This window comes from Planococcus citri, chromosome 5 (assembly GCF_950023065.1).
Source record: "Planococcus citri chromosome 5, ihPlaCitr1.1, whole genome shotgun sequence".
Classification (NCBI taxonomy): Eukaryota; Metazoa; Arthropoda; class Insecta; order Hemiptera; family Pseudococcidae; genus Planococcus; species Planococcus citri.
Window position 1 is genome coordinate 29,237,301 of NC_088681.1, and position 26,894 is coordinate 29,264,194.

Sequence of the window (26,894 nt, forward strand, 5' to 3'; positions counted from 1 at the left end):
ATAGCGGAACTCGAATCGAAGACTTTCGGCAAGGTACATACACCTAGCCACCGGTATCGATTTACGAAATGTATTTTTTAACAATATATAACTAACTTTAATGTGAAACTATATAAAAAACACAAGTTGAACCAAAAAACACTGCCACAATCAGCAGCAAACGATTTTTATCAAAACTAATACCCTAAAATTCTTGATAATATCAACAGAATTGCTCACTTTATCAACTTTGTAGTGCCTAATTTGGCCAGTACAGGTCGTTGGAGGGCGTGTGTGAATGTGTGATAATGTATAGGACCTTCAAAGTTGGAATAGCCATATGTAATCATACCTTAAAACAAGGGAAATAATGCAAAACTTTAAACCCTCCTCTTGTGAAATTTTACTTTTGGCCGTTAGGTCCCTTTCCGTATGCGCCCTCACATATGCTCTTTCCAAAAATCGCGGTCCCGTTTAAATCGGAGTGTGACATCTCAAGAGGTTCCCTTGTAAGAACTGTTGGGTCAATATTTGCGTGGGGGGTGGGTACCATGGAATAGTAAAAATTGGAGTGGGGAGGGGCTGAGGCTCTGGAGGAACTTGGATGTATGCTGCTCAAAATCTGACGTCATATTCGTGTTCAAGGGGTTCGATTCACAATAAAACAAATCAAATACTCAAAACTTGTAAAATTGGGGTGGAAGCTGAGACTTTTCCTCCAAAAATTCCCATTTGGTCCTTGGACAATTGTTTTCAATTTTTGACCTGGGTGTACAGAAGCTAAAATTTTGACAAAAATATACCTATGATATTTAGAGGTCAAAAATGCACCCAAGAAACCAGTTTTCCAAATGTTACTATTGTTACTTTCACTGTTCAAAAAAATAAAATGAGTTGAAAACGTCATTTCAAAAGGAAAACACGAGGGTAGGGAGCAAATTTTTTTCGGGATGACCCTCATAATAGGTATCTGTCTGCAATGTACACATACTAAATAATTGGAGAAAATCGACTCACATGGGGCTGAGGAAAGAATTTTTATTATCATTTCAGAAAAGAGGAGAAATATTTCAAAAATGGCTGGAAGAGGTCTGAAAATTTTTGCACTGAAGTTGCTCGATGATACCTACTCGCATGCAAACATCCACCTGAGAGCTTTTGGAGGCAGATTCGCCCTTCTTATCCTCCTATGGCCTTTGAACTTTCTAGTTCATTCAGAAAGGAGAGACATAAAACTTAAAATTGCGGAAAAATCGCGAAAAGGTGCCTTTTTGTTTCTGGTAAAGTAAGTGGAAAGCTTGAAAAATCGAAATCTTCAAAAGGCTTGTCTTCGGTACCCTCTAAACATTCATGCCAAATTTTGGCCTATTTAGACATTTCAATTTGATGAATTGAGACGTGAAATTAAAGTTTGGAGGGCTGTTGAGAGTCAGAGGTAATTTTCTTTCAAACTTTCTTTAATTTGATTCCCAGTTTAAAAGTATAAAATCTAATCTCAGTCCATGAAATATAGTCGTATTTGATTTTCATTTTTTATAAAATCGGAGAGATATAAAATAATTTTAAAAGAAATTTTTTTTAAAAATTGACATCTCTCAATATCGAGTAATTTCTCAACGTTTTCAGTCTTCGTACATACAAATACAAAGTTGTGAAAATTCTAAAAAAAATATCAAAACTTTCTCGAAATCGTAAACTCGAGTAATTTATAAAAACGTATTCCTTCATGTTTTCGAATTCGAATTCACGCTTCTTCGAATTGGAAAATTTTTTATTTGTTTTGAAAATATTCCACTATGCCTATTGCCTATACTGTATCTTTAATCGTGAAAAAATATTTCTCTTTTCATTTTCTTTTTTTTTTTAACCATATCGTATTTTTTCTCTTTGTCGAAAAGAAAAATATACTCGCATTTTAGAAATGAAACGACGCGATGGTTGAATTTTTTCCCCTTCAAATTGATTAGTTTTCTTTCCATCTCAATAAGCTTTTTGTTTGATAAATTGGAATTCGCGCGTTGTTTCGCTGTACATTTGAAATATGACGTTTGAAAACGGATGCGGTGTTATTTTTTGGGGGTATACCTAATACAAATAATACGAAAAAAAATCCGCTTTTAAAACATCAGCCAACTTTTACGAATAAAATTGCGTTGATTTTGTCGGCAACAATATTGCGTCAAGTTTTTGATAAGAAGTAAATTGGTTTTTAATGTATTTGAAAAGTTGTCGTAAGTTTTTAAAGCGTCGTCGTCGTCGGTATAAATATTTCGCAAAGTTAAAACTGCAAGGTTTAAATTTTCATGTTTTGGCGGGCCAGGCCGCGATGTGCGGTGAAATTCTATCAAAATTTTAATTAAGAATTTCAAACGAGGCGACGGCGGGGTAAAAATTAATGTTTTATCGGGTTTATGTTTTTTTCTTCGGGTAATTAAAATTTAACGCTCGAAAAAAAGCGGATATTTTTCGCTCCGGTGGAGTCGTTGTTGTCGTTGTTGGTCCAACTGCTGCGAATTTTCGTTTGATTTTTCTCAATTTTACGCGTAAATTAATTCTCGGTCGAGAATTTAAAACGAATTTTTTGCGAATTAGCAAAGTTTTTCTGGCCAGCCAGGTGAATGTGGGGTGAATCGAAAAGTCGTAATCGTACGAAAGGGTCGTCGACTTATCGTTTAATAACGCGGAAACTCGCAGCTTAGTCGAAAATGAGCGTCAATGATTCGGAAATTCGTACTCGTGTACCTTTTCATCAGCGTAACATGGATGGGAGGTAGAGAGAATAGATGAGGGAGGAATAGAAACCGCAATTTCCTCGTAAAAGATTTACGCAGACGAGTAAGATTGCGGTGAGAAGACCTTTTGGATTTTACTCGTACTTCTATACCTGTACTGTGTAATTTACTGTACTGTATAAATACGAGTACTAACTACTCAAAACAACGTGTACATTTAACGCTTACTTGATTTTTTTACTTCTGGTGCTGTCCGAGTCGAAAGTGGCGTACGTTGTGCTGAGTATATTGGGATGCCTGTCGTAAGGACTGGGCCAGCAGTACCAATAGCTCAAGATACCGATGGATAATCCAAATAACACGTTCGGTATACCGATTGCCATGACTAGATTTTTCACAGTGTCGTTCCAGTCGAAATGAGCCACCGCTTTGTCTTCCGGGTATCGTTTGCTGTAATAGCAAGGGAATACGACCGAGTCCCTTTCGGCTCCGTAACGTCTAGAGAATTCTGTGCAGTTTACTCGCGGAGGGTACCCGCAGCCTTCTGTGTTGATGAAAAATTTCACCGGTCCGACGACCCAGTTTATTTGGTCGACGTTTAATCCGCCCTAGGGAACAAAATAATCGCGTAATTAAACGTCTGTCGTGATGGAAAACGAATGTATTTTGATGGGTTACTGCGCATATGTTTGGTGTGTGGCGAAATTGTACATATAGAATCATCAAATTTACTCACGACCTGTTTCTGTATTTTTTTGAGCTTTTTGCAATCGATTTTTGTGGACGAAATGTTATAAAATTTTAGCCTCCCAAAACAAAGGATGTGTGATGCTGGAAATCTCTTTTTAAAAAAGTTGAAATTCAAAAATTTTCTAATTTGTTCCCAACCATTTAGGTAATTTCTTGCAGTAATCAAGTCGATGGATTCCAGCAGAACTGACAAAGCTTGATTTTATTTCTCAATTTTTGACAATTTAAAAAAAATCAAAGGCTCGTTTCCCTATTTTTTAAGAAATCAAAATTTCATGAAATCGAGGTAGAGAGTTGAAATACAATTCATATTTTCCATTTGGAATTTTGGATCTACTGAACATGGTTTTGAACTGTCAACTGTCAATAATCGATTTTACAGTTCAAAAATAGAGTAAATTTCATTTTGTTTACGTTGATCATTTTAAAATTATGAAAATTTTCAGTCATTTCTATTAAAATAAGATGTTTGAGAAAGCCCTTTAAGAAATTTTTCAATTATTATTTTCAGTTTTTCAAATCTACGAATGGAATGGAGCCCTGGATTTTTTACTACCTTTCATTTTTCATTTCAAAAACTAAATATTTAATGCTCATTTCTACAAATTAAATTATTCTGTTACCTATCACCGTAGTGAAAAATTGCCAAAATTCATAAAAACACGTTTTTAAAAATTGAAAAACTTACATCAAACTTTAATTTTATCTCGATAAAATTTATATTAAAAAGTAAATACCAAAGTACATACTTCGCCACATTCCTTTGGTTTAGCCTTTACAATCTTTCAAAAATATTGAAGCCTATGAATTTATTTTTAAAAACTCGCTCGCTACTGTGAAAATATTTTTAATATAAAATTTAATAATTTTGCGATGAAAATACCCCAGAAAGAATATTTTCCAAGTCGATTTTCCGCCTCGATAATACTCAATCGAAAATGAAATTCTTTTATTCGCCGAAAATTTAATGAGATTTATATCTTATAATCCGTAGGTATATATCTAGCTTATCAATTTTCAAACACCGAATCAAATTACACCTACCTTTTCCCAGTCTTCATAAGGTATCTGCGAATAGTTAACGTACACCTGATGACATCGTGGAGTCGCCGACGTGCAGCCTTCTTTACAAGAGGCCCATGTACAATTACTGAGTCCTTCTGCATAAATATGTCTAGCAGTTGTGCATACAACCGGCGTAGCGTCGAAATTCGCCATTATAGTTGTGATCGAAGGATCGACGACGAATGGGATCAAAAATAAGAATGCGAATACAGACAGTAAAGCCGTCACGCCCAGACACAGAGACATGTAAAATTTTACTTTCTCTACGAACGTCATATTTCTCAAATCTTCTTCTCCTTTTAGTTTTATTGTCATTAGGCTATAATTATAATAATAAATATGGTAAATTTAAATCGATAAATTTTATAACCTATAAAAATTGATTCGTAAGCGTATTCGATCCTCTAAATTAAGGCGACGAATTTTTTTTTCTCTCTAGGCTTTTTTTCTTTAGGTAATAAAATTAGTAGATTTTATTGGTACGCATTCCCTTCCTATAATTTTGAAATTATACAGCGCACTTGATCAAGTGGCAAATTATTCTGATGGTTGCATTATTTTTCTTCTAGCCGATTTGCACGTTGCACGTTGGTGTGGACTCTGCCGATGAATGAATTTGTCGTTTTATCAATTTGCTTTGAATATTCAATGTGCTCTTGTGTGTGATTAGTGCGCTCTACCCTGCTCGCATCAGTATTCGTTCAATGGTAAACTGTGTTGATGCGTAGGGCTGTCTTCCAGGAGGGGAATGCCTGTAAACAGAACATCGGAAGGATATTTTTAATATTGGGGTATTTTTGGGCTGAAGATGATTCATAAAAAGGTGCGAAAGAATGAGCTCTTGTATAATATTTCTGTGATGAAAATTGGCCACTATGCAGCAAAGTGGTGTATGAGAGACTGATAGAATGAATTCAACAGCCAAAGGGGTCTATTCAGGCCTCTCATGGGATTCAGTGCCCTTACTCAGGCCTTTTTAGTTTTTGAGGACCTTGATGATATCCAGGTGATATCGATACTTTTTCGCAGGGATGGTAACCAAAATGGAAAAAAATATCAGTTATTTTTTAGTGATTATTTTTTTTTCAAAATTATTGATGATGGTTGCGGTTAAGGGTTACGGTTAAAAATAAAGATTATGGTTTTTACTTAATTTTAAAAAAGTATGACTGGGGCCTCAGCCTGGGTAAAAGTCTGCATGGGAAAATTGGAAAAAGCAAAAAAACCACAATTTCCCAGCCAGAAAATATGCATTTTTGAGTTTAAAGGAAATTTTGGAGGAATTGTGCCATTTTTTCTCAAAAATTATTATAAATGTCATCCCACGTAGCACAAGCGATTTTTTCAAGTGTAAAAATGGCAAATTTTGATTGAAAGTGTGCGATATGTGCCTAAAACTCTTTTTTAAATTCAAATAAAATTATGTAATCTCAAAAATATTCCTCCCAAAAAAATTTTTTAGAAGAAAAAAGTCTGCCGTGGGTAGGGATTGAACCTAGGTTGCCAGTCTTGCCACTGTTCTGCTCACTTCTGTCACGTTCTCTAACCACTAGACCATTGCCAGATTGCCACTGTTGTCCAGAGAGGTCTTGAAAAGAAAATTTTTCTTATTGCGTTGTCGACTCAGACATCAACAAATGTGTTGGCAACACCTCAAAATTTCTAAAGATATTTTATAGATGTTGTAATTGACATCAACTTCCTCATCAAGATGGTTGATGTCGATTACAAGATCTATACAGTAGTAGATACTTTTGTAGACCCTATAATCAATATTGAAATTCAGGTTGTCTTGCTGATGCCAAAGTTGATGTCAATTATAAGATCGACAGAAGCAACACATAAATACGAGTACAAGATCAAAATTTTGTAGATGCTTTTGTTGATCTTATAGTCGACAATTGACATCAACTTCGGATCGACAAGATGGCCTGAATAAGGTCTACAAAGGTATCTACAATATGCTGAAGTCTTGCAGATTATTGTAGATAGAATTGTAGACAGCAATGACAATCATCAGCATTTCCATCATAAGTTTTGAAAATAGTGTTAATTTTTAATCAATTATTGTAAACGTAGTTAGATTAACCCTATTGTGGATAATGTTCCAACTTTTTTCAATCAACAATCATGTAAAATCATGGTGATATGTACTTTTGTCGAGGCCACTGATGATCTCGTCAGTGCTACGCGGGATATTTCACACACAAAAAAGAGTTTAAAAAATAACTGTAACCAAAACAAAAAATTAATCGGTTACAGTTATGGTTTAAAAATTTTAAATTAATAATTTAAGTTATGGTTACCTACAATTACAGTTACAGTTTTTGCCTCATTTTAGCGGTTAAAATTCATTTCAGTTAAAAATTATGGTTACAATTACCATCCCTGCTTTATTGATACTTTTTCCATTCTAATATATCAAAAAAAAATATATATTTTTAAATTTAAACACTGAAACGTGTGCTCGATGCGAGAGTTGAATCAAAACTGATGAATAAATCACTCCGTCTCCCTCCCCAGTAGGAGTTGGAAGGGAGAGTAAACTGGTTCCAGGTCAGGGAAGGAAAAGCCCCTACTTCTAGTGGGCGGAGCGACGTCACGATCGGCGGTGAGTGACGATCTAAAACCTCGACAGGTATCTTGCTACCAGTTCAACCACATTTTGTCATATGTCAGACTGCAAAACATGATGCACCGTACACCAGAGAGTGCCTCAGTAGTCTGCGACCAAAATAATAGAAATGGGAAGGAAACGGAGGGGAGAAGGTCGCCAACCATTCTGTCCGTGAGCTCAAGTTTTCCTTTTATTTCTCTCAAATTCCAAAATATGTCGTTATTGATGCATAAATCATGTCTTACCTACCAGTGAAGAACCACAGGCCAGAAATTTCCATAATTTTGAAGCGAATTTCTTTAGTAGAAGGAAAACTCGAGATGATTTTATAATAACTTTGGAATCGATTCTAGAAATCCTTCACCTAATTCAATATATAATTCTCTTTGGCATCCAACCATTAAACGCTTTGGCTTTTGAACATCAAACGTACCTATACTTGATACTGAAAATTGTCTATTTTCGAATTTTCAAAGAAGGAAAACAGCAATTCAAAAGTCAAAAAATAATAACATTTTCTTTATGACTTGTCGTAAGGTAGATGATATAACCCAGTTCCAGTCGAGTAATTTTCACTTTCTGTATTTTCCTTTTTTTTTTTTTTTTTTTGAAAAAGCCCAGCCAGGAACCAAGCGGTGGTAATTGTTTAAAACCTAAACCACGTCCACCTTCATTTCTGCTCTTAAATAAAGGGCAATTTTATTTTCGAACATTTTACGACGCTAAATGTCAGTTTAAACGTGTCTTAATGTCGGTCATTTTTCTTCGTAGAACGTAATAAAAATATATCTAAAAAAATATAGTAATTTCGGATCCTGTTGGGACGATTATTGTAGAACGATGATGATTCAACGTAGCGTACAAAACTACACGAACGTCTGTCTCTTTTTAGTGAACGAATTTTTCCATCGCGTTGTTGTTGTAGTAATATGCTATAGCAGTATACAGGGAGTTGAATTGAAACAATTAGGTTGAATTGTGGTTTAATTTATATCTGTTGGGTGCTAAATTAGAAGAAACGACGAACAAGGATAATATTATACGCCGGAAAGGTGAAGGAAGTGCGAAAGAATTCACGACGAGAGGGTAAAACTGCAGCCAGATACTCTAAAAGGATTCTCAGTAATTGGCCATTTAGAGGTTATCTATGAGATACCCACCTTAGCTTCGCAGTTCGCACGAATGTCCTTCGCGATTTATTTTTTTTTATCAACCTAAAATTCGGTATCGTAATTTCGATATTTCGCGTGTGTACGATATACCCTATAAAATCAATGAAAACGTTATACACGACCCTGCTATGTATCTACTATTCGCTGCTTTTGGTAGATTGCGGAGGTAGGTTTTTTTAACGTCATTTTTGCGTCGCATATCAAAGCGAAAAAAAGACATTAATCATGTTTGGTTTTTGAAATTTGTCGTTTCATTTTACGCTGTATTTTCTTAGTCAACGAACAGTCAAGGATGTTAGCCGTGAAGTAATCTGTGTTCCACGTGTGGGAATTTTACTCGCTGTGTGCTGGTTTAATTGATCGGTATGTTTCAATTCGAGTTATTTCGAAGGTGGGTATTTTCAAAGGATACTTAATGAGGTGGATTGAATTTTGGGGTATTGGAAAATGATGGGTAAAGATGTGTAAATACACCTTGAAGTAATGAGATGTAAAGTTCTGTCCTTTGATCGAGTTTGCTGGGTACTTTAAACCCAGTAACAATACCCTGAAATTTTATAAAAATGACTGAAAATTGTTTATTCAAATAAAAATAAGTGCAAATGAGGTGTTTTTTTAAATTCTAAGTCGTGTTGTTGTACTCAAGATCAATTTTCCATATTTTTTTGTACTTTTATTTCATTTTTTTATTTTTTGTTTTCAGGGGTTCTTTAAATATCAGAATTTAAAATTTATTGGTCCCTACATTTTATATCGACATTCAAGTTTTCTGATTTCACCAAATTCAATTCGAGTAATTCGCTCACCTCAAAGGCAATTTCTGCCTCACTTCATTTAGAAGCTCACAAAAAAGGGCTAGAAATCCCAAACACAGGGCAAAAGAAATATGAAATATGCCTACTGCAAGACTTATCATTTTTAATCAAGTCGGAAGTCGTCGAGAACCAAAAGATTCACAGTAAAGCCCCTTCATTCTCCCCTGTTCTACAAAAAATTAACTAGGAAAGAGATGGTTTTTGATCCATTTTTTTCTAACAAAAATTTGTGAAAAATTTCTGAATGTGTCAAGTTTGAATTTCAACTTGGTTTGTTGTTCGATTCTTTATTCTAGCTTTCTACTCCTTCAAATTTTGGCTGAACTTTAAAACTTTAAAAATTTTATAATATGTGTTAAAATGTTTTTTTTTGCACAAAAATTGGGTAAAATTTATGGAATTTTCTCAAAATTTCATATTTCTACGTACATACCAATTTTTGACTGGTAGGTATCAACATAAGTATTTGAAGGTGAATGGGGAGCGGGCTCATCGTTTTCTGTGAATCTCTTCTCTAATGTTACTAGAATGAGAGGGTGGGGGTTTGAAAAAGAAAAATGTGTTAAGTTGACAATTTCAAGAAACTGATTCGGACTGGTTTTATCCATCTTTGATTTGAAGAATTTTTTCCCTCTTCATCGTTCAACACTCAGCTCAACATCAATCAAAAAACGTAGATTCAATGATTTTTTTGACCTTGAAATACCTTTGCATTCTTTCACCCCCCCTCCAATTGTTTATTTGACAAGTACCTACCTGTGTACATCAAGTGAATGACATATTGTGTACATACGTACCTAGATTTTAGATTATTATGTGTATTTTTATATTATTTGAGGCTATGAGATGATTATCAACCCACCAATTGACGGTCTACTATTTTGTTTTTTGTTTCAGGTGAGCCCAAATTTTCTTGTTAGTGATTAGAAAGTGACAATAAGTAAGTAAATTTTCAATGATTTGTGCAAAAATTTACATTAATTTTTAAATCAAAACACTATCATTCAAGTATTTATGTATCTGGCCTCTTTGAAATTGATCATCATGCCAGAGGAATAATATATTGAATTTAACCAGATCCAGTCAGATCAAATTAAATCAAGGGAATTCCCAGACCTGATCTTATTTAATCAGATCCAATCAAACGAGCCCAAATATAGGTCAAATCTGATCTAATCAAATCGGTATAAACATCTGCAGATCTGATCTGCTCTAATTATTTCTCATCAGTTTCTCAGATAAATGCTTAACAAGTCAGGTCTGCTCAGATACATACAACAAACCTTATCTGATTAGATTCAATCGACCCAATTATTGTCATTGTCGTTCTTAGTGCTATATTGCTGATCATCTCAAATCAAACCATAAGTTTTGATGTGGATCTCTATTTGACAGAAAATAAATTCCTTCGTAACATATTCAAAAATTAATGTTATATTTGAAAGTGAATCCCTATACATTTTTTCATTGTTTAACCTTGGAAAAACTTGTCCCACTTCCAGCTTTTCCCCTTCAGTTGACTTGAAATGCTGAAATTTGATCAGTTGATTTTTATAAAGCGTTTATTGACCTAATTAAAGGCTATCTTTTGTCTATTTGTTGGCCTGTTTATGGATATTTTGCGATTTCCCCTCCCTCTTACAATGTTGTTCAGATCAAGGTCGAATAACGTAGATTTAAAGTTGTAAGAAGGGACGAAGGGGAAAGAATATTATTGTGCTTTGAATGAAGCGTCGTAGAACTAGTGAGGAAAATACAATCTTTTGGGCAAAACTTGATTGGTGCATTGGCGTGAAGTTTAATCATCTGAAACTTTCGTCTCATTGTTTTGAAGCCAAAGTACAATTTCTATTTCTGAGTAATTCCCAGTTCACTTTCACTTCGAATGAACCTTTTATGGCAATTCTAGTTTTATTCGAATACCGAATATAGTAGGTAATTGACGAAGAGAGGCATAAAACTTACGTAACGGATCTCAGAGATTTACGCTTAGCCGATCAGATCCTCCTCCTTTGTCTCCAATCGTATCAATATTGGACGCAGCCTGAGCAGAAGCACCGCCGCCTCTCCTCTTGAATCTCATTTTAGCATCATCCCCCACCTCGACCGTTCTCTGGCATAATATCAAGGTTAAACACGACACCACCAGCAACACAGCCGGTATGATGGCGGCCAGATAGAATTCCCGATAGGTGACCTCCATATTGAAACGAGACACAACCATGGACGGATTTTCTTCAGAATAATAGCACGGAAATCTGGCTCTGGCATTGTGATCAGCGCCATCTTTGCCGTATTCTTTGATGAATTGCTTGCATTCGTCTTTCAGCGTATTAACACAGCCTTCCAAATTGATCATTAGACGACTATCGTTGGCTATGAGCAGATCTACCTCCGGAGGAGCTATTTCGCGTTCTTGTAGCGTTCGCGATTCGTTCAAAATGGTTAAACTGTGCAGAAACGTGAAATTCGATCGATCGGAGATGGCTCGCTTGTCTACAATGGTCCCGTTGATGCAATCGATCGCTTGCAGACTGTCTACCGGTGAGGTTACGTAATAACAAGAGGCTAGCACCGTCGTCAGCTGGGTAGCATTCCAGGAGCCGTTCTCACGCTCGGCTCCTTCAACGTAGACTTTTTGACATTGAGATAAAAATACTCGATCACCGTTTAATAAGATTACGTTTTTATTCCTGGTGGGAATATCGACGCATCTACGATCACAGTTATAAGGCGTGTTTATCTTGGAACAGATACCGTGTTCGCAAGTGTTGAGACCATCTATATCCATACAGTTTATCTTACCTCGAGGTCCGGTACAATTCAGAGGATCTTCGGTGTTGTGGAAAATACACTCGAATACGTCGGTTATATTGATACACGAGCCAGTCGTACAATTAAACGTACCGGTGAGATTTTTGCATTCTTCCAACTTACATCTGTATCTTTTAACGTTATCTTGATCTATCCCGTAGCACGTTTTGTTATAAGAATTGGTACAGTTTTGAAAATCCAAAGTGGTGCCGTTCTGACGCAAGTTTACGTAGATCTGCACGCACGATCCGGACGTCTTGCTCAGACACCATTCTCCGCAAGATCCCCAGTTACATTTGTCAACAGTGACCACTTTGGATGTGCTGCACATTACCGGATCTTCGATTATACCCGAATAGAAGGCTCGAAACGATGGAAAATATATAGCTACCGATAAGTAAACGATGGCCACACTGCTGAGGATCGCTGTCATCTGGCAGACGCATATCGTACCGCAGATTCGATGATCTTGAGGTGGTACGACCAGCTCTTCGACCGGCGTTTTGCGTTTTTTTGGCATATTACCAGATGATGATGATGGTGGTGGTGAGAAATTACAGACGAATCGAGAGCACTAGATCATTATTTTTTTTTCGATCCATATCGAGAACGAATAATATATCACGAAATACACGGTAACCAAACAGTCACTTCGCGGTAACTTACGCTGATATTAGATGAGAATAATTTTGCGCGCCGATCACATCGTATTACGATTAATAATAAACCCGACCACGATGGAAACATGTATCGGCACGACGATACGACGACGTACGAGCGCCAATATTTTTTTTTTTCTACCCTTACGTACTTTTCATGCTTACGATAACATTATCGCTGTAACGCCGAGAGAAGTAATACTCCCGCACGATTTAGAAAACCGTTTGTGTCCTGATTTTCTTTGGAATTCTCGCCGTTTCTGATCAATAGAGGTAGCTGTGCTATTCTTATTTCGATGGTATTCCGCAGCGTTGTTGGTATATGCAGCGCAAGCGCTTTAATAAGCTGACATCGTGTTACTATAGTGCCTATCTTTTTTATACGTCAACCCTCCGCAGACCTTTTACGTTAACGTTATTTTCAAACCATACCGGCTGGCTCGGCTCGACTCGATTCCTCTTTTTTTCCCTTCTTTTATTCGATAGTGTGTGCGCTTTTTTTTCTTTTTTTTTTTTTATTATTTTATGTTCTCGTACCTCGATATTGAATTACTTTGTTTCAATTATCGACAGTTTTAGCATTTTTTATTCGACGATAAATATGTAGGGCGATTGGTGGCGGTGGTAGGTTTTAAGTGAGACGGATAGGGATACGGGCTTACGAGCTTTTATCGTATCATTACTATTATACGTATTACGTACGTACGCTGAATATCATCAGTCTACTACGTACGTATACGATGACTAGCGTCGCGCTATATTCTCGCCCTACTGGCTGGCTGTATTATACGTAAATTGGGTTAGTGGGTCTATGGTCTATTCCGGATTTAGTACAAATTAACCGATCATCGGAACACGATACAGTTTCAGTGATAAATTTTTTTCACCGGACGGGTTTACCCGAGTTAAATGTGTACCTTGGTTGGTGAGACGTTGTGTAGTGTGTACCTCTATCTGTTCGCCAACCTTTCCTCGCAGGGTAGAAATTAATATTGCCGCAGTGCGCAAATTTTAACGAATTCTCAGTTTTTATAGCGAACTATAAATTTCTCGTGACGGTAGATTAAATTTAAATGGGTTCTGGATCAAAAAATTAATAACTTGAATGGTTTCGAGTGAACTATAATCTTGGGGAAAGGCTCAAAAATTAGGTGAATTGCCATATAGTAAATGAAATATCAAAATAGGCTAGTTAATCCTCTGACACCCAAAAATAATTTGAAAAAAATTATTTAAATGTATGGGTTTACACTTCCTAAGTCAAATTCAAACCTTAAAGATAGGTACGAAATAGATTGGGAAATTTTGAAACTGAAATTTATACATTTCATAAGGACAGTACAAATTGAGTTTTAGCTGAATTTTGAAAAGAAAAATTTCAAAAAATGTCAAGTTTTTGTTCAACACTTGAACTCAACGTACGTACTTAACCAAAAAATTTCAATTTACTAAAATTTCAAATTGGTCTGATATAATTTTAGGAAACCTTGTAATTTTCTACCACAAAATTGCATTTTTGGAAATTTCTGCGAATTTTTTCGCATTTTATTTGAGAATGTAGTGATTAAGAATGAACCATGATATTGCACTCGATTAGCATCTCGAGATTTTGGGTGAAACCATAGGCAAAAGCAAAATACATTTCAGAGAATTCGAGTCCATTTTCATAGATTTTAGGCATGTATGACTTTTATTTTTCATCCCTCCCTCGAGCTTTAAGAACATCTCCGCCAGAATCATTTTTACAAAATTGGCCAAATTGATATTTAAGCTTGATTTGGCATAAGATTTGAAGAGTTTGAAGGAGCGACTTCTTGGAATCCTGCGGATTTCGTTTTTTCAATCAGCTTTTGTCCTGAGCTTTTGCGAAAAATTTCCAAAAAAGTCCCGCTTTTTACTAAAATTATCAAAAAAAATTCGGCTATTTTCCAAAAATAGTCAAAATTTTTTGCTTTTTACCAAAAATTTTCAAAGAATTCCTACATTTTGCCAAATTTTATAAAAAGACCTGTTTTTTTCAAAATTTTCCAAAATCTCCTGCTTTTTGTCAAAATTTTTTAAAAAAGTCCCGCTTTTTACTAAAGTTACCAAAAAAATTCGGTCATTTTCCAAAAATAGTCAAAATTTTTTGCTTTTTACCAAAAATTTTCAAAGAATTCCTACATTTTGCCAAACTTTATAAAAAGACCTGCTTTTTTTCAAAATTTTCCAAAATCTCCTGCTTTTTGTCAAAATTTTTTTAAAAAGTCCCGCTTTTTACTAAATAAGTTACCAAAAAAATTTGGCTATTTTCCAAAAATAGTCAAAATTTTTTGCTTTTTACCAAAAATTTTCAAAGAATTCCTACATTTTGCCAAATTTTATAAAAAGACCTGCTTTTTTTCAAAATTTTCCAAAATCTCCTGCTTTTTGTCAAAATTTTTTGAAAAAATCCATTTTTTGCCAAAACTGCCAAAAAGTTTTACTTTTTGCAAATATTGACAAAAAGTTCTTCATTTTGCCAATAAGAAGTATCAAAATTGCTGCTTAATTTTTACAAAGATTTCCAAAAAATGCCTTTTTATGTTAAAATTACCAAACACTCCTGTCTTTTCTAGTTTTCTCAATAAAGGAAAAAATTCCTACTTTCCGCCAAAACAGCTAAAAAGTTTGCAATTTTGCACAAAAATGTCAAAAAATCCAGTATTTTGCCAAAATTTCTAAAAAAACCGCTTCTTGCCTAAATTGATCAAAATTTCTGTTTTTTGCCAAAAATCTCAAAAAGTTCTGCTAAAAAGTTCTGATTTTTCTCATTATTGTCAAATATTCGTGCTTGCTGTCGAAATTTTCAAACGAAGTCCCACTTTTTTTCCCAAAATTGCTGAACACTCCTGCTTTTTTTCCAATACTTACTGTAATACTTGATGCAAAAAAATCTTTTTTTTGGCAAAAGTTCCAAAAAATCCTACTTTTTGCCAAAAATCTCAAAAAGTTCTGCCAAGAAATCCGACCATTTGTCTGTAATAGGTACAATGTATCTACTACGAGTATATACATACCTATCAATTATTCCTGATTTTTGTTAGAATTTCCAAAAGAAAACTCTACACTTTTTTTTGCCAAAATCGCCAAACGTTCTTGCTGTTTTTTCAAGAATGCCAAAAAATCTTGTACGTATTCACCAACATTTTCAAAAAATTCTTGCGTTTTGACAAATTTTACCAAAAAAAGTAAAGAAATCGGCTTTATAAAAAAATTGTCAAAAGTTATGCCATAATCGCCAAACATTTTTATTTTTTTGACAAGAATGCCAAAAATTCTTGCTGTTTGTCCCAAAATTTTCATAAAGTCCTACTTTTTGCAAAAATTACATCAAATTTCTGCTTTTTTGCAAACATTTCCAAAAATTTCTACTTCTTTTTACCAAATTCCCAACAAAGTTTTTTTTTAACCAAAATTTTACAGTAAGTAAAAGGTCCTGTTTTTTTTTACTTTGAATTGTCAAAATCCTTCTTCTTTCAAAAATGCAAAAAAAATCTTGAAAATTTTTATCAATCACTTTCTTGCAGAATTTTGATTTTTTTACCTTTTTCAACATCCATAAATTTTGATACCCCTTCCACGCTTTTATTCTGTTTGTTTAACACTTCGTAACCTCAAAATTTTAAATTTTTTTTTTTTTTCGATGTAAACAGCTGATCGGCAATTTAGGGGTTTATGGAGCGAGAGGGGGTGTTGAGGAAAATATTTCGGGAAAGATTTGAAATTGCTAAAAGGGTTACAAATCTCATACTCTATTTCATTTTGAATTTTTCTTTCAAAATTTTGTGCCGTATAGTAGCCCTTTTTAACGTAAAATCATAAATTTCATCATTCTCGAATTCCTTTTCCGTATAGAACATTTATCTGCGGTGATATTAAACATGCGATTTATTATTTAAACATTTTCATTTTTGCAAATCATCCACACATGCAATAAGATGCGAATTTATTCAAGTATGGTTTTCATTCAGTTTGGGCTTTTTCGTTTTACGAAAACGTTTGGTATTTTTATGGAAATTAGAAACGATAGTCTTTCGAATCTCGTCATAAATTTTCTTTTTTTTTCACTGGCCCATTTCATTTTTTATATATTTTTTTTACCCATTTGTGAATATGAAAAAGCTGCAGGAAGCTGGAACAATGATACACAATCTTCTTTCATCGCAATAAAAAGAAAAAAATTAAATCATCGGGAAATTGAAAAAAATTGATTTTTTTCATCTGCTTCCGGGTGAAGAATTATAGTTATGGTGGAAATTATATTGAGCTGAGAATGGGCACCTACCTACCTACCTATCTTTCTGCATTCTTACTTTCTGCCAAACTTATTTTGTCTCCATATTTTTCATAAATGTGAGAAAGAAATTTTATAATATAGGTCCTTCATTAGCTTTCTCAAAGCAGTCGATATCTCATATTGACGTTAAATTATTATGTCATTGATGCGACTGGCAAATGTCTCCTAGAGACATTTTTGTCGTCGCTAACGTTAAATTATAAATGACGTTGAAATCGTGTCTCGGTAATGCGGCTATTTGTCGAAAACCCGATTCTCGAATACGTTGTTCGTATAAAATAAATAAGGTAAAAATTCATTTCAAGTACGATATCGACTGTACGATTTTGCTTCGGAAAATAAAACAAGAAAAGAATCGTTTAATTGTAAACTTTATGTAGGTGAACTGATTGTGAGTGGCATTTCAATGAGAAAACTACGATTGGAAATTTGTTTTCGATGTATGAAGTGTTTAAACATACTACGAGTAGATATATGTACAAGTTAGCTTGATGTTTATTCTCTTAAGTATAGCGAATAAGTTTTTTCTCGTAGAAGAAATTTAGACCACGACCATGTTAAACATTAATAAAGCTCTAGATTTGGATACTTTGACGGTACCTAATCTTTCTCTTTAACTTTGAACGTTGTAATATTCATGTGGCGAGAATTCTTGATTGCTAGTTCAACTTTTCAGGAAATTGTAAGACGAAATTTCGCTTCTGCACTTTACTATGTGGGATAGGTACTCAGAAAGTTTCAAAACTCGGTTACATGCACATTTTCTTCGAAATACTTTTGGTGAAAAATTCACAAAATTTATAGCCTTCTTTACTTAAGTTTTAAATTTATCTTTTTTCAGAATATCGTGCTTTAAAATTTCATTAAATTTTTAATCTCGTATATTGAATTAGTCTTCGTAGAAGCTAAAAAATATGGAAAATGTTTTTATTAAAAATAAAAGCTGTGTTGCTTTTTTGGTCAGTTGCTTGAAAATTTTATATTTTAAAAATTTCTCATTTTGAATGAAACAATCATCAGCTTATACTCTAGAATATTCTTCTTCATTACTTTATGCGTATTAGAATGCCTTCACTTTATGATCATAATGCTGCATTATTTCGATGCTATGTCTCGTTAAACAACATGATAGAAACGATCTCACAATATTTTGAAATTCACATTGAACAAAGTATGCTAAAGTATCTCCTTCCTATAAAACCTTTTTTCCTTCTTCCATAGTGTATTTTTTTTATCGAGTTAGCTTCAACTTGGGCGTTTTCTTTATACTGTAATCCGATTACAAGGATTGGATATAGGTTATTCAAAATTCAGCCCTAAGCTGCCAGATTTTAAATCGCGATTGAAAAAAACCACGTTGGTATTTTATTGACTTTGTATCGTGTTGAGAATTTATCAAAATTGATGCATATAGAATGAGCTTCGTGGAAAATTTTCCTACGTAGTTCTTTGTTTGTATTCAAATTTTGTATCCGGATTGGAAAATTATCATAATGAGGGTGGAATTTGGAGTTTTAAAATTTTTTTACTCGTAAAGTCATTTTCTACGAGCTTAAAGAAAATAAAAATAGATATCATTGCGTTTTGAAGCTCACTTTCGATACGAGAAAAAAATCATTTTAAGGGCCTAAAATTTCAAAAAAAAAAAAAACAATTAAATCACGAATTGAAATTTCTCAAACTCGAATGATCAACTTTTAATAATTTTTTTGGGTTTGAAGTCATACTTTTTGAAAATAAGAAAAAGAAAAAATGAAATCGATGCCAGAAATTCATAATTCGATGACTTTTGAATCTATTCGCAGAATCACAATCGAAGAATTTCTTTTCAAACGCGAGAAATTGATTCCATGATTGATCGTGTTTCATTCATTTCACGTTGTTTAATATTTCAATGTTTTTGCCCGCTTATCTGATACAAATCAGGTGGAAAAGAATGAAAAATGAAGTAAAAATTGAAAATAATTCATATTTTACATCGCTGCGAGGAAATTGGTTTTTTATACCAAGATGAAGGAGTTTGTCACCTATAATGTCATGTTTGTGTTTTCTAAGCAGCTTTACTTTTCATATTTTTTCTCTTTCCGTTTCCCTCTCGCTATTTTTTGTAGCAAAAAATCTTGACGAAAATGTTGGAAAATATGACGCTCGGATTATTTGATACTTATGTCATCGCGTTCCATATACCGATCACTATTTTATGTATGGTGAAAGATTCGACGACGATAACAAAAACCTTCACGGTATTCTTGTCTGTTAAGCTCGTCAAATGGTTGACAAAAATGTTAGGATGAAATTACATTTATATAGAGAGGTTTCGTTTTAAAAGCTCTACGAATATATACGCTTTGGTGATTGAAATCTCGCTCATCTTTTTAAAACGCAGAGAGCTCTTTTTGCGTGGATACTTTCAAGTTTATAGACCTGTTCCGGCAACAGGTGTAAATTACGTATTTCGTACCCGTATGGAAAATTTTTTCAATCCCACTGGAAAAGATACAGCTCGATTTTGCCTACGGCTGCGAGCTGAAAAGTTGCCTCAAATGTGAGCGAATTCGAGCACAGGACTAGCGCTTAATTATATCGACCTTGAGGGCGAACCTTTATGGTAAAAACTTTTCGCCTTGTCTGCCTTTGTGACAAAAACCGAAATTACTTTGAATCATCGATGCTTTTACCCTTTGAACCAGCAGCATAGCGTCGTCGTCGATGTAACGAGATACTTGTAATTAAGCATGGCGAGCCACTTTTCCATATAACTAAGAAACCTGAGCAAAACTCTAGTACCTACGTATATAGTTCTACTGGCAAGGTTTAAATTGCGAATGGCTGTTATCTCTGCTTTAAGTTTTCTACTTCGTGGGTAGGTGGGAAGATGAACTATGTCGTCGTTCGCCCTAGAATTGCTTAATAAAGGGTGAAGCTGAAATTACAAGAGTACCCCGTAGCGAAGTCATTGCGCATAATAAGTCTTTTGTCATATTTATATACGGCGAGTACACTAAAGACTTAGGTGGTTTCATTTTAAAAAAAAGTAGATTTTTTTTCTTTTTTAATTAAACAGGCTATGAAATTTCTCCATGTGGAGTTTTTCATACCGCAGTAAACAGCATTTCGCCAACGGCGTTGAAAAGTATCGTATTATCAAAGTTATTAGCTCGTTGAGAAAAGACCCTAAGACGCCATTTTTTTTCTACTTGTAGGCTTACACGCGATGAAAAAAATAGCTAACAATAGTTTGAGATCTCGTACGTATGTACCCTTAGCGTGGAAGTAAATTTACCTTTCTGTTCGTTTTATTCTCTGACAACCATGTGAAACATGGATTTTCCTTAGACCCAAAGAGATAATCTTTACGAAAGTAGTTTTCTTTCTAAATAGCCATCATTTAGGTTTCTAAATAAGATGTTTCAGTTTTACTTTTCTTAAAATCGATCCCAACCAAAGAAGGAGTTGTTTAATCTACTTACTTTTTGTTTTGTTATCAGAGTGACCCATCGAAAATTTTTCTAATTGCGAAAAGAAACGAGCTAGCGAACAAGAATATAAGTACTCGTAGATAGGTAATTAGAAGGTGAAGTTTTTCTGTCATCTTAATCCCATGTGATAAGGCGATGTTCGTAAAGAGGTATCGTTCTGTAAAATATGTGTTATAGCATGTTTCGAATTTCTCATCAGATCGAGTGTTTGGATTTCATTTCTTTTTGTACTGTCAATAAGGGAACTTCTCGATTACTCAGTCAGCTATTTATGACTCTTTTTTCATCGGAGCTGGGAAATCCCTCGCACAAAATAAGTTTAGTCGCCTAACTGAAATATTGAAGGGTTCTACACACGAACGATTAAATTAATCAAAATTGCTGGTCCGATAACTGCAGTCACGTTTCAGGACTTGATTTTGATTGGAGAAAAGAAAATGACTTCCTTTATATGCTTTGTAAAAATCTTTTCGTGTTGGGTAGTAATTATGAAGAGGAAAGGAGGGGGCTGGTTAAAAAAATGGATTCGAAATTTGAAATCAGTGCTTTTGAAACCTCAATAAAGCAAAGATCACGCGACTTTTTCAATTTTATAAAATTTGGGAGCTTATTGTGAAGATCCAGGAAGCTTATAGCAAAAAATCGAGTTCAAGTTTGAAATCGGCACCTCTGAATATCCAACAAACAACAGATCACACACAGGCGTGTTCATCAGTCCTGCATATCTTGCTTTCTTTACTCGTACTTTTGTCCTGTTTTTTGTAAAAATTATCAAGAAAATACTGGTTTTTTTTTAAATTGCCAAACAAGTCTTTTTTTCTCGTTTTTTCACACAAACAAAAAAGTTCTGTGTTCTGCCAGAAATCATCTTTAGCTTTTTTGATAATATTATGTACATCCAAACGTATCAATTCTTGTCTTAGCTGTTTAGTCCCCTGTTTTCAAAAATTTCTGAAAAAACTTGTTTTTTGACCAAAGTGCACGAAAAAAGTTACTCGTTTTGTCGAAATGGCTGAAAAATGTCCCGTTTTCATTCAAAATTGCCAGAAAGTCCCATTTTTGTCAAAATTTTCAGAAAGTTCCATTTCTTACCAAAGTTGATAAAAAATTATAATTTTTGGCGAATTATCAAGAAGTAAGTACTTACTGATTGTTGCCTAACTTGTTGAGAAAGGTCTTGTGTTTTTGTCAAAATAGCCAAAATTATCAAAAAGGCTTTTGCAAAATTGCCAAGATGTGAGAAATTTCTATTTTTTTGCCAAGATATCCAGAAAGAATTGAGTTTTTTCTTTAGCTGTCTAAGAAGTTGTGTTTTTTCAAAATTTCCAATCAAAAGTTCCAGACTCAGTTCGAAATTATGAATGATTAGAGGTAAAGCAGTTGAATTGTAGGTAAATCTTAGGCAACGTCAGCCAATCAAAGAGTGTGTTTTTTTTACAAGTTGCAAATTTAAAAAAAATTCAAAATTGCCAGCCTATGAGCTTACCTATTTCCATAGAAAATCGTTGTAAATTTCCTCTAGTTCTGAAAGTCGACTCCCCCTCCCAGAATTTGAGATCATATTCGCGTTGAGGAGGTTTGATTTATTAAAGAAACTACGTCGAACAATTTAGCCCATGATCACCTTTAAGATATCACGTTTTTAATAAAAGAATGTCTTCTCATAAAAAATTATACTATTCACATCTACTGCTAAAATTTGCTTGCGAGGATTTTGGAACATTTTTTTTTTATTTTTCGAAAATTCAACCATCGTCGTTGAATTCAGAACCACACCTCTCAGCAACCTTGAAAGTCAATTTTTAATTATATCTAAATAATGAATTATTGCATGTACGTAAGTGGGTAATAGTTTAAATCGACAAAAATATCCACTTATTCATCTGAAACAACTCATTTTGAGTACCTATGTATAAACCAGTCCGATAACGTTTATTATGATAATAATTCTTGAACACTTGAAATTTTCACACGAAAAGCAATATCATTGGCGAGAATCATGTAGGTGGGCATAAAGACTCAGGTCGAATAAGCCTGGATTGAAATTGTCAATTGAATTATAAGTATTAGTAGGATAAGAAGTGAGGAAAGCACTACTTTTCAAACGAAAATCAAGCAGGTATGTTTTACGGATTTAAACTAATTATGCGAAAAAATACGGAATAAAAATAATTGCGGTTAGATATATCTATACATTTTTTTCCCCTTCAGAATATAGACCTATCGCGGTTTTACAGTAAACTTGAACATTAAAACTAATGGAAAATATACCCAAATTACCGGTGTGGAATAAATGGAAAAGACCAACATCGATCCCATATCCAAACACATGGCATCGATTTACAACAAAAACAAAAGATGGTAAAGTGTTGAAAATGAAAATTGTAGATTTGACTCCAGATAGATTTGAAGAAAGTTTGGAATTTCTGAGAAATTATTTCTATTTAGATGAGCCTATTTGTAGGTAAGTCTAAAAACCTTGATTATAACTTCAATAGTTGTTTTTTTTTTTCAAAATCGTCATTTGGTAGATATTTACTAAAGTTTTTTTGTTTTTTTTTTGTTGCCACTAAAGTGACAAAACGAAAAGTCTCGAAAATACCATTTTTTTTTGCACCATTCCGAAAAAGTTCTGCTTTTTGCTAACATCGTTATTCTTGCTTTTTGCCAAAAAATTCTAAAAAGTATCACTTTATTGTCAAAAAAATCAAAATAAACTCCCGCTTTTCATGCAAAAATTGTGAAAAAGTATCATATTTTTTGCCAATAATCGGCGACAAGTCCTGGTTTCTCTTCGTAAAAAGTTGACAACAATTTTCATTTTGCAGCAAAATCGCGAAGTCATACTTTTTCAGCAAGGCGACTCTCTTTTTATCCAACAGTTGCAATGAAAGCTCGCTTTGTAATGTTAATAATAATTGAATTGAAGTACCTACACCCAGGTATGAAAATTTATAGTTCTTCGCCTAATAATTAAATTTCAAATAGATCTCTGAAATTATTAGAAGACGAGATAAGTGCCAATAATGAGATGTGTAAACAAAGTGAGGCCTCACAGCAACGCGTCAGTATCATTGCTGTATTGGATGAAGAAAACTCAAAACCTGAAATGGTTGGGTTGCAGAAGCTGCGGATAATTTCCAAGGATGATGGACCCCAACCGAAAGCAAGTTGAATGTTTACCTAAAAAATGAATTCGATAGAATAGAAAATGAAAGCTTTTTATTCATTTTCGTATCGTAAGATTGATTGATTTTGGTAGTTTTTTTGTTGAATAGGATAGGAACGTAAATGGCGAGTAATATTTATTCTTGTTTTATGCATTTTAGTTGACTGGAAATGCGATGGGAAAACTAGAAAAAATATTCCGTGATCTGTACCACAATCGTGATCCATTCGAAATTTTAGAAACTGATGTATTTTTGAAAGGACTTGGCCTATGTGTGAAACCTGATTACCAAGGGATTGGTATAGGCTACAATCTTCTACTTTGCTTGGAAAAACTAGCGAACGCCTACGATGTGAAAGGATGTATGACTACATTCACTCGTATTGAGTCTCAAATTCTAGCTGAGAGAGTTGGATTCAAAATGTATAACGAAATATCTTATTCGGATTATAAAGATGAAGAAGGACGTAGGATATTTTCAATTGAACACACCAAATCATTTAAAATGATGGGAATCAAGTATTAGACCTAATGACTTGTTACCTACCTATGATGGAATTTTGATAACGTGTTTAAGAAATTATTCAAAGTGAAAACGAATCGAATGTGAATTTTATGATAGTTACCTTCATTATTTTATGAATACAATTATTATTATTTTTTAAAACTTAAGTATAATGGTTGTTAATTATTCATCACTTTTTCCCTCAAGCTCGCATCTTTTCATCGCCAATTTTTTATAACTCCGTTTTGATTGGTGTGAGCCTATTGTCATCTTGATGAAGTGTTTTTTGACCAGTTCAAAAATATAGGTACCTACCTAATATCTATACCAGCGGTAGCGTTCGATAATTATTCTTCTACATTATTTTACCAATTTTTTTCTCGAGGTCCCCATCCCAATCCATTCGTAAATCGTCTTAAAATACGAATAAATAACGTAAATGCTCATGGCTCAGCAGAGAAGTTTGGTCAAAAATTCTCGATTTCGATCACATTAGAATGATTTAAAATATTACAATTTATTGTCAAAAACTGAGAAGTACTCGTTTTCAATCGGTGTCAAGAAGACCTGTGTTCTGCCAAATTTGCCCTTCTCCCCCTCCCAAAAAATCAAACTTTGTGCATAATTTTCCATTTATTCTCTTCTTACAAAATTTTGAATTAAAAAAAAAAAAAAAAAGAACTCAAAAGAATTTTTTACTTTTTTTGGAAACATTTTGACTCCAAAATATTCTGGCTTGAATAATTCAAAACTGTTCTCTCCCCCAAAATTAGAAATTTTGATAAATCTCTTGTTAGAAGTCCTGCTTTTGTGCTGCTTCAACACGTACGTTGTTCTGTTTGTTGGATAGCTTGACAAAAAATGTACCTCGAGGCTCACATAAAAAAAGTAAGTGTAAATTCAAGTACATATTAAAAAATTATTTTATTTCTATTTTTTCAAAATTTGAACAAAATTGGGGGGGGAGTATCAGATTAAAATTTCGGAGGATTAGCGTTACTGCTTTAAAAAAAATCGAATGTTAGAGGAAAAGCGTCATCAAATGAATTAATATATCTCCAGGAGGCCATCTCATGGTTACATTTTGGAAATTTTTAAATCATATTTCCGAAAATCGACCTTCATGAGGAGGGCAAAGAAGGAGGCAATGAAAAAATTGTTGATAGGTCAAACGATTTTCTTTTCAGAATCAGCATATCTGAAAACAAAATCGTTTGACCTTAAAATCAAGACTGAGCTTCCCAGAGGAAAAAGGGTATTGAAACCCAAAATTTTGAAAAATCCAATATGGATGTCAAAATCAAAGTTTTCCTAGTCACTAATTCTCATTCAGATGATATTTTGCCCTCAAAACTAAAATCAAATTCTCAGAGAGGAGAGGGTAGTGGAACACACAACATTTCGTCGAGTCCAATTATTGATTTCTAAATGAAGTCTGATTTTGGATTCAAACGGGTCATTCTCCCAAGTTTTGATCTGACACTCTCCAGTCTCCCTCTCCCCTTTACCCTCAATTTTGATCAATTTTCGATGAATTTTTGAGTTTTCGATTACTTATGCTGATTTTAAATATCTCAACTTGTTTTTTCGACACGAGCTCACTAAATTTTACGATGAGCCCCTAAAATTCATAAAAATTGAAAAAGTCGTGTTATATGCATACTTATGTGTACCTACTTACAGATTTTTGAGTTTTCAGAGATCTTAATTTCGAATTTCTGCTCATTTTTTGAAACAGAATTTCTGAACCCTCTAATTATCCTCAAAATTTCGAAAAAACAAAAATTTGTGTTACCTGTGATTTTTTGGAGTTTTAGTGGTAATACTTGCTGATTTCCAATAATTTCAAGTTATTGTTTTGATGCAAGTTTATTGGTTCCCAGAATAGCTCTCAAATTTTGTAAAATTGAAAAGATTTTTTGGGTTTTCCAAAATGCTGATTTCAATTTTCGGGTCACCTTGAAAATATTTCAAAAAACTATATAAAGAAGACTATTTTCTCACCCACAGCTACCAAAGTTAGGTTTCTTTTAAATTTTAAAGGCAACTAAAACTGTGTGGGACGTTTCTTTCAGAGTGCCTATAGATCTTTGAACGAGACCTATTCATTTCTAAAGTAAAGAGATACACGGCACACGCACTTATTGAATTTTGTTCCTATAGCTTCTCAAGTGTATCCTATTTTTAGAGCTCAAATTGTTCGAAAAGAATGTTTTACTAAATTTTTTCGTGGTTTTTCGATTGCGGTTGAAAAATTCCTTCAAGATATTTATCTACCTCTGTTTTTGTATCAATGATGCTTGATACATGATACCGTCTTATCATCAACATCATTCGTCAAAAGAGCTTTTATACGTAGTTAGCGGATAAACAATTCGTTTAACGTTTTGTGAAACATTCGTCGCTGCTCGATCTTTTGTAGGAGATAAAACGTCGGTGGAATTTTAAAAGGCGACCGTCTGGGTTAAACTTGCTCAAACGAGTGATATACTACGAAGAAAAACGCACTAGCGTATTTTCTGACCTTTACCAAGGTCTTTATTTGAGGAAAAGAAGTAAAATGTACGAGTAATTTTTCAAAATGAAAAGCATTCACTGTACAAAGCCGCCGAAATTAGGTCGACGTTGTAATTTATTCGTAAATTGGATTCGCCGCTTTATGCGTTTTCCAGCATTTCGCTGATTACGTTGATTTTCGGAAGGCGCTTTGCGAAACTTTCATTTGTACGCTAACTCTCTCCTTAAGTTGCAAATTAATCGCGAACTCGTTAATTTTATTTTATAAAAAAGTGGGATTTTTTTCGCTTACTAGTTGTCTTC

At 34.0% G+C, this 26,894-nt stretch overlaps 3 protein-coding genes across 7 annotated transcripts in view; 2 read left to right on the forward strand and 1 right to left on the reverse strand.

The window, feature by feature from the left end:
* Window positions 1-26,894, forward strand: part of LOC135847353 (cilia- and flagella-associated protein 298) — a 115,679-nt gene that overhangs the window by 23,213 nt on the left and 65,572 nt on the right. The window lies entirely within an intron of this gene.
* Window positions 1-26,894, reverse strand: part of LOC135847351 (protein tipE-like) — a 37,519-nt gene that overhangs the window by 6,355 nt on the left and 4,270 nt on the right. The window contains exons 2-3 of one of the 2 annotated variants that reach the window (XM_065366824.1): window positions 4,506-5,278; window positions 2,940-3,319 (exon numbers count right to left, since the gene is read on the reverse strand). In XM_065366824.1, coding sequence (XP_065222896.1) covers window positions 2,940-3,319; window positions 4,506-4,841 — 716 coding nt within the window. In that variant the 5' untranslated portion in view covers window positions 4,842-5,278. Of the gene's footprint in view, window positions 1-2,939; window positions 3,320-4,505; window positions 5,279-11,095; window positions 13,072-26,894 lie in introns of those variants that run through there. The other variant, XM_065366823.1, reaches the window with a different exon arrangement.
* On the forward strand, window positions 17,964-24,241 carry LOC135847354 (uncharacterized). Of its 3 annotated transcripts, none has more exons than XR_010559155.1 (4): window positions 17,964-22,519; window positions 22,612-22,864; window positions 23,389-23,639; window positions 23,730-24,241. XR_010559155.1 is itself a non-coding variant. In XM_065366830.1 (4 exons), the coding sequence occupies exons 2-4, from the start codon at window positions 22,659-22,661 to the stop codon at window positions 24,093-24,095; spliced, it is 750 nt and encodes a 249-aa protein (XP_065222902.1). In that variant the 5' UTR covers window positions 18,616-22,519; window positions 22,638-22,658; the 3' UTR covers window positions 24,096-24,241. The 3 variants fall into 3 exon arrangements, 2 of the variants coding, with proteins under 2 accessions (XP_065222902.1, XP_065222901.1); XM_065366830.1 differs by having other exon boundaries at window positions 18,616-22,519; window positions 22,638-22,864; window positions 23,389-23,566; XM_065366829.1 differs by having other exon boundaries at window positions 18,621-22,519; window positions 23,389-23,566.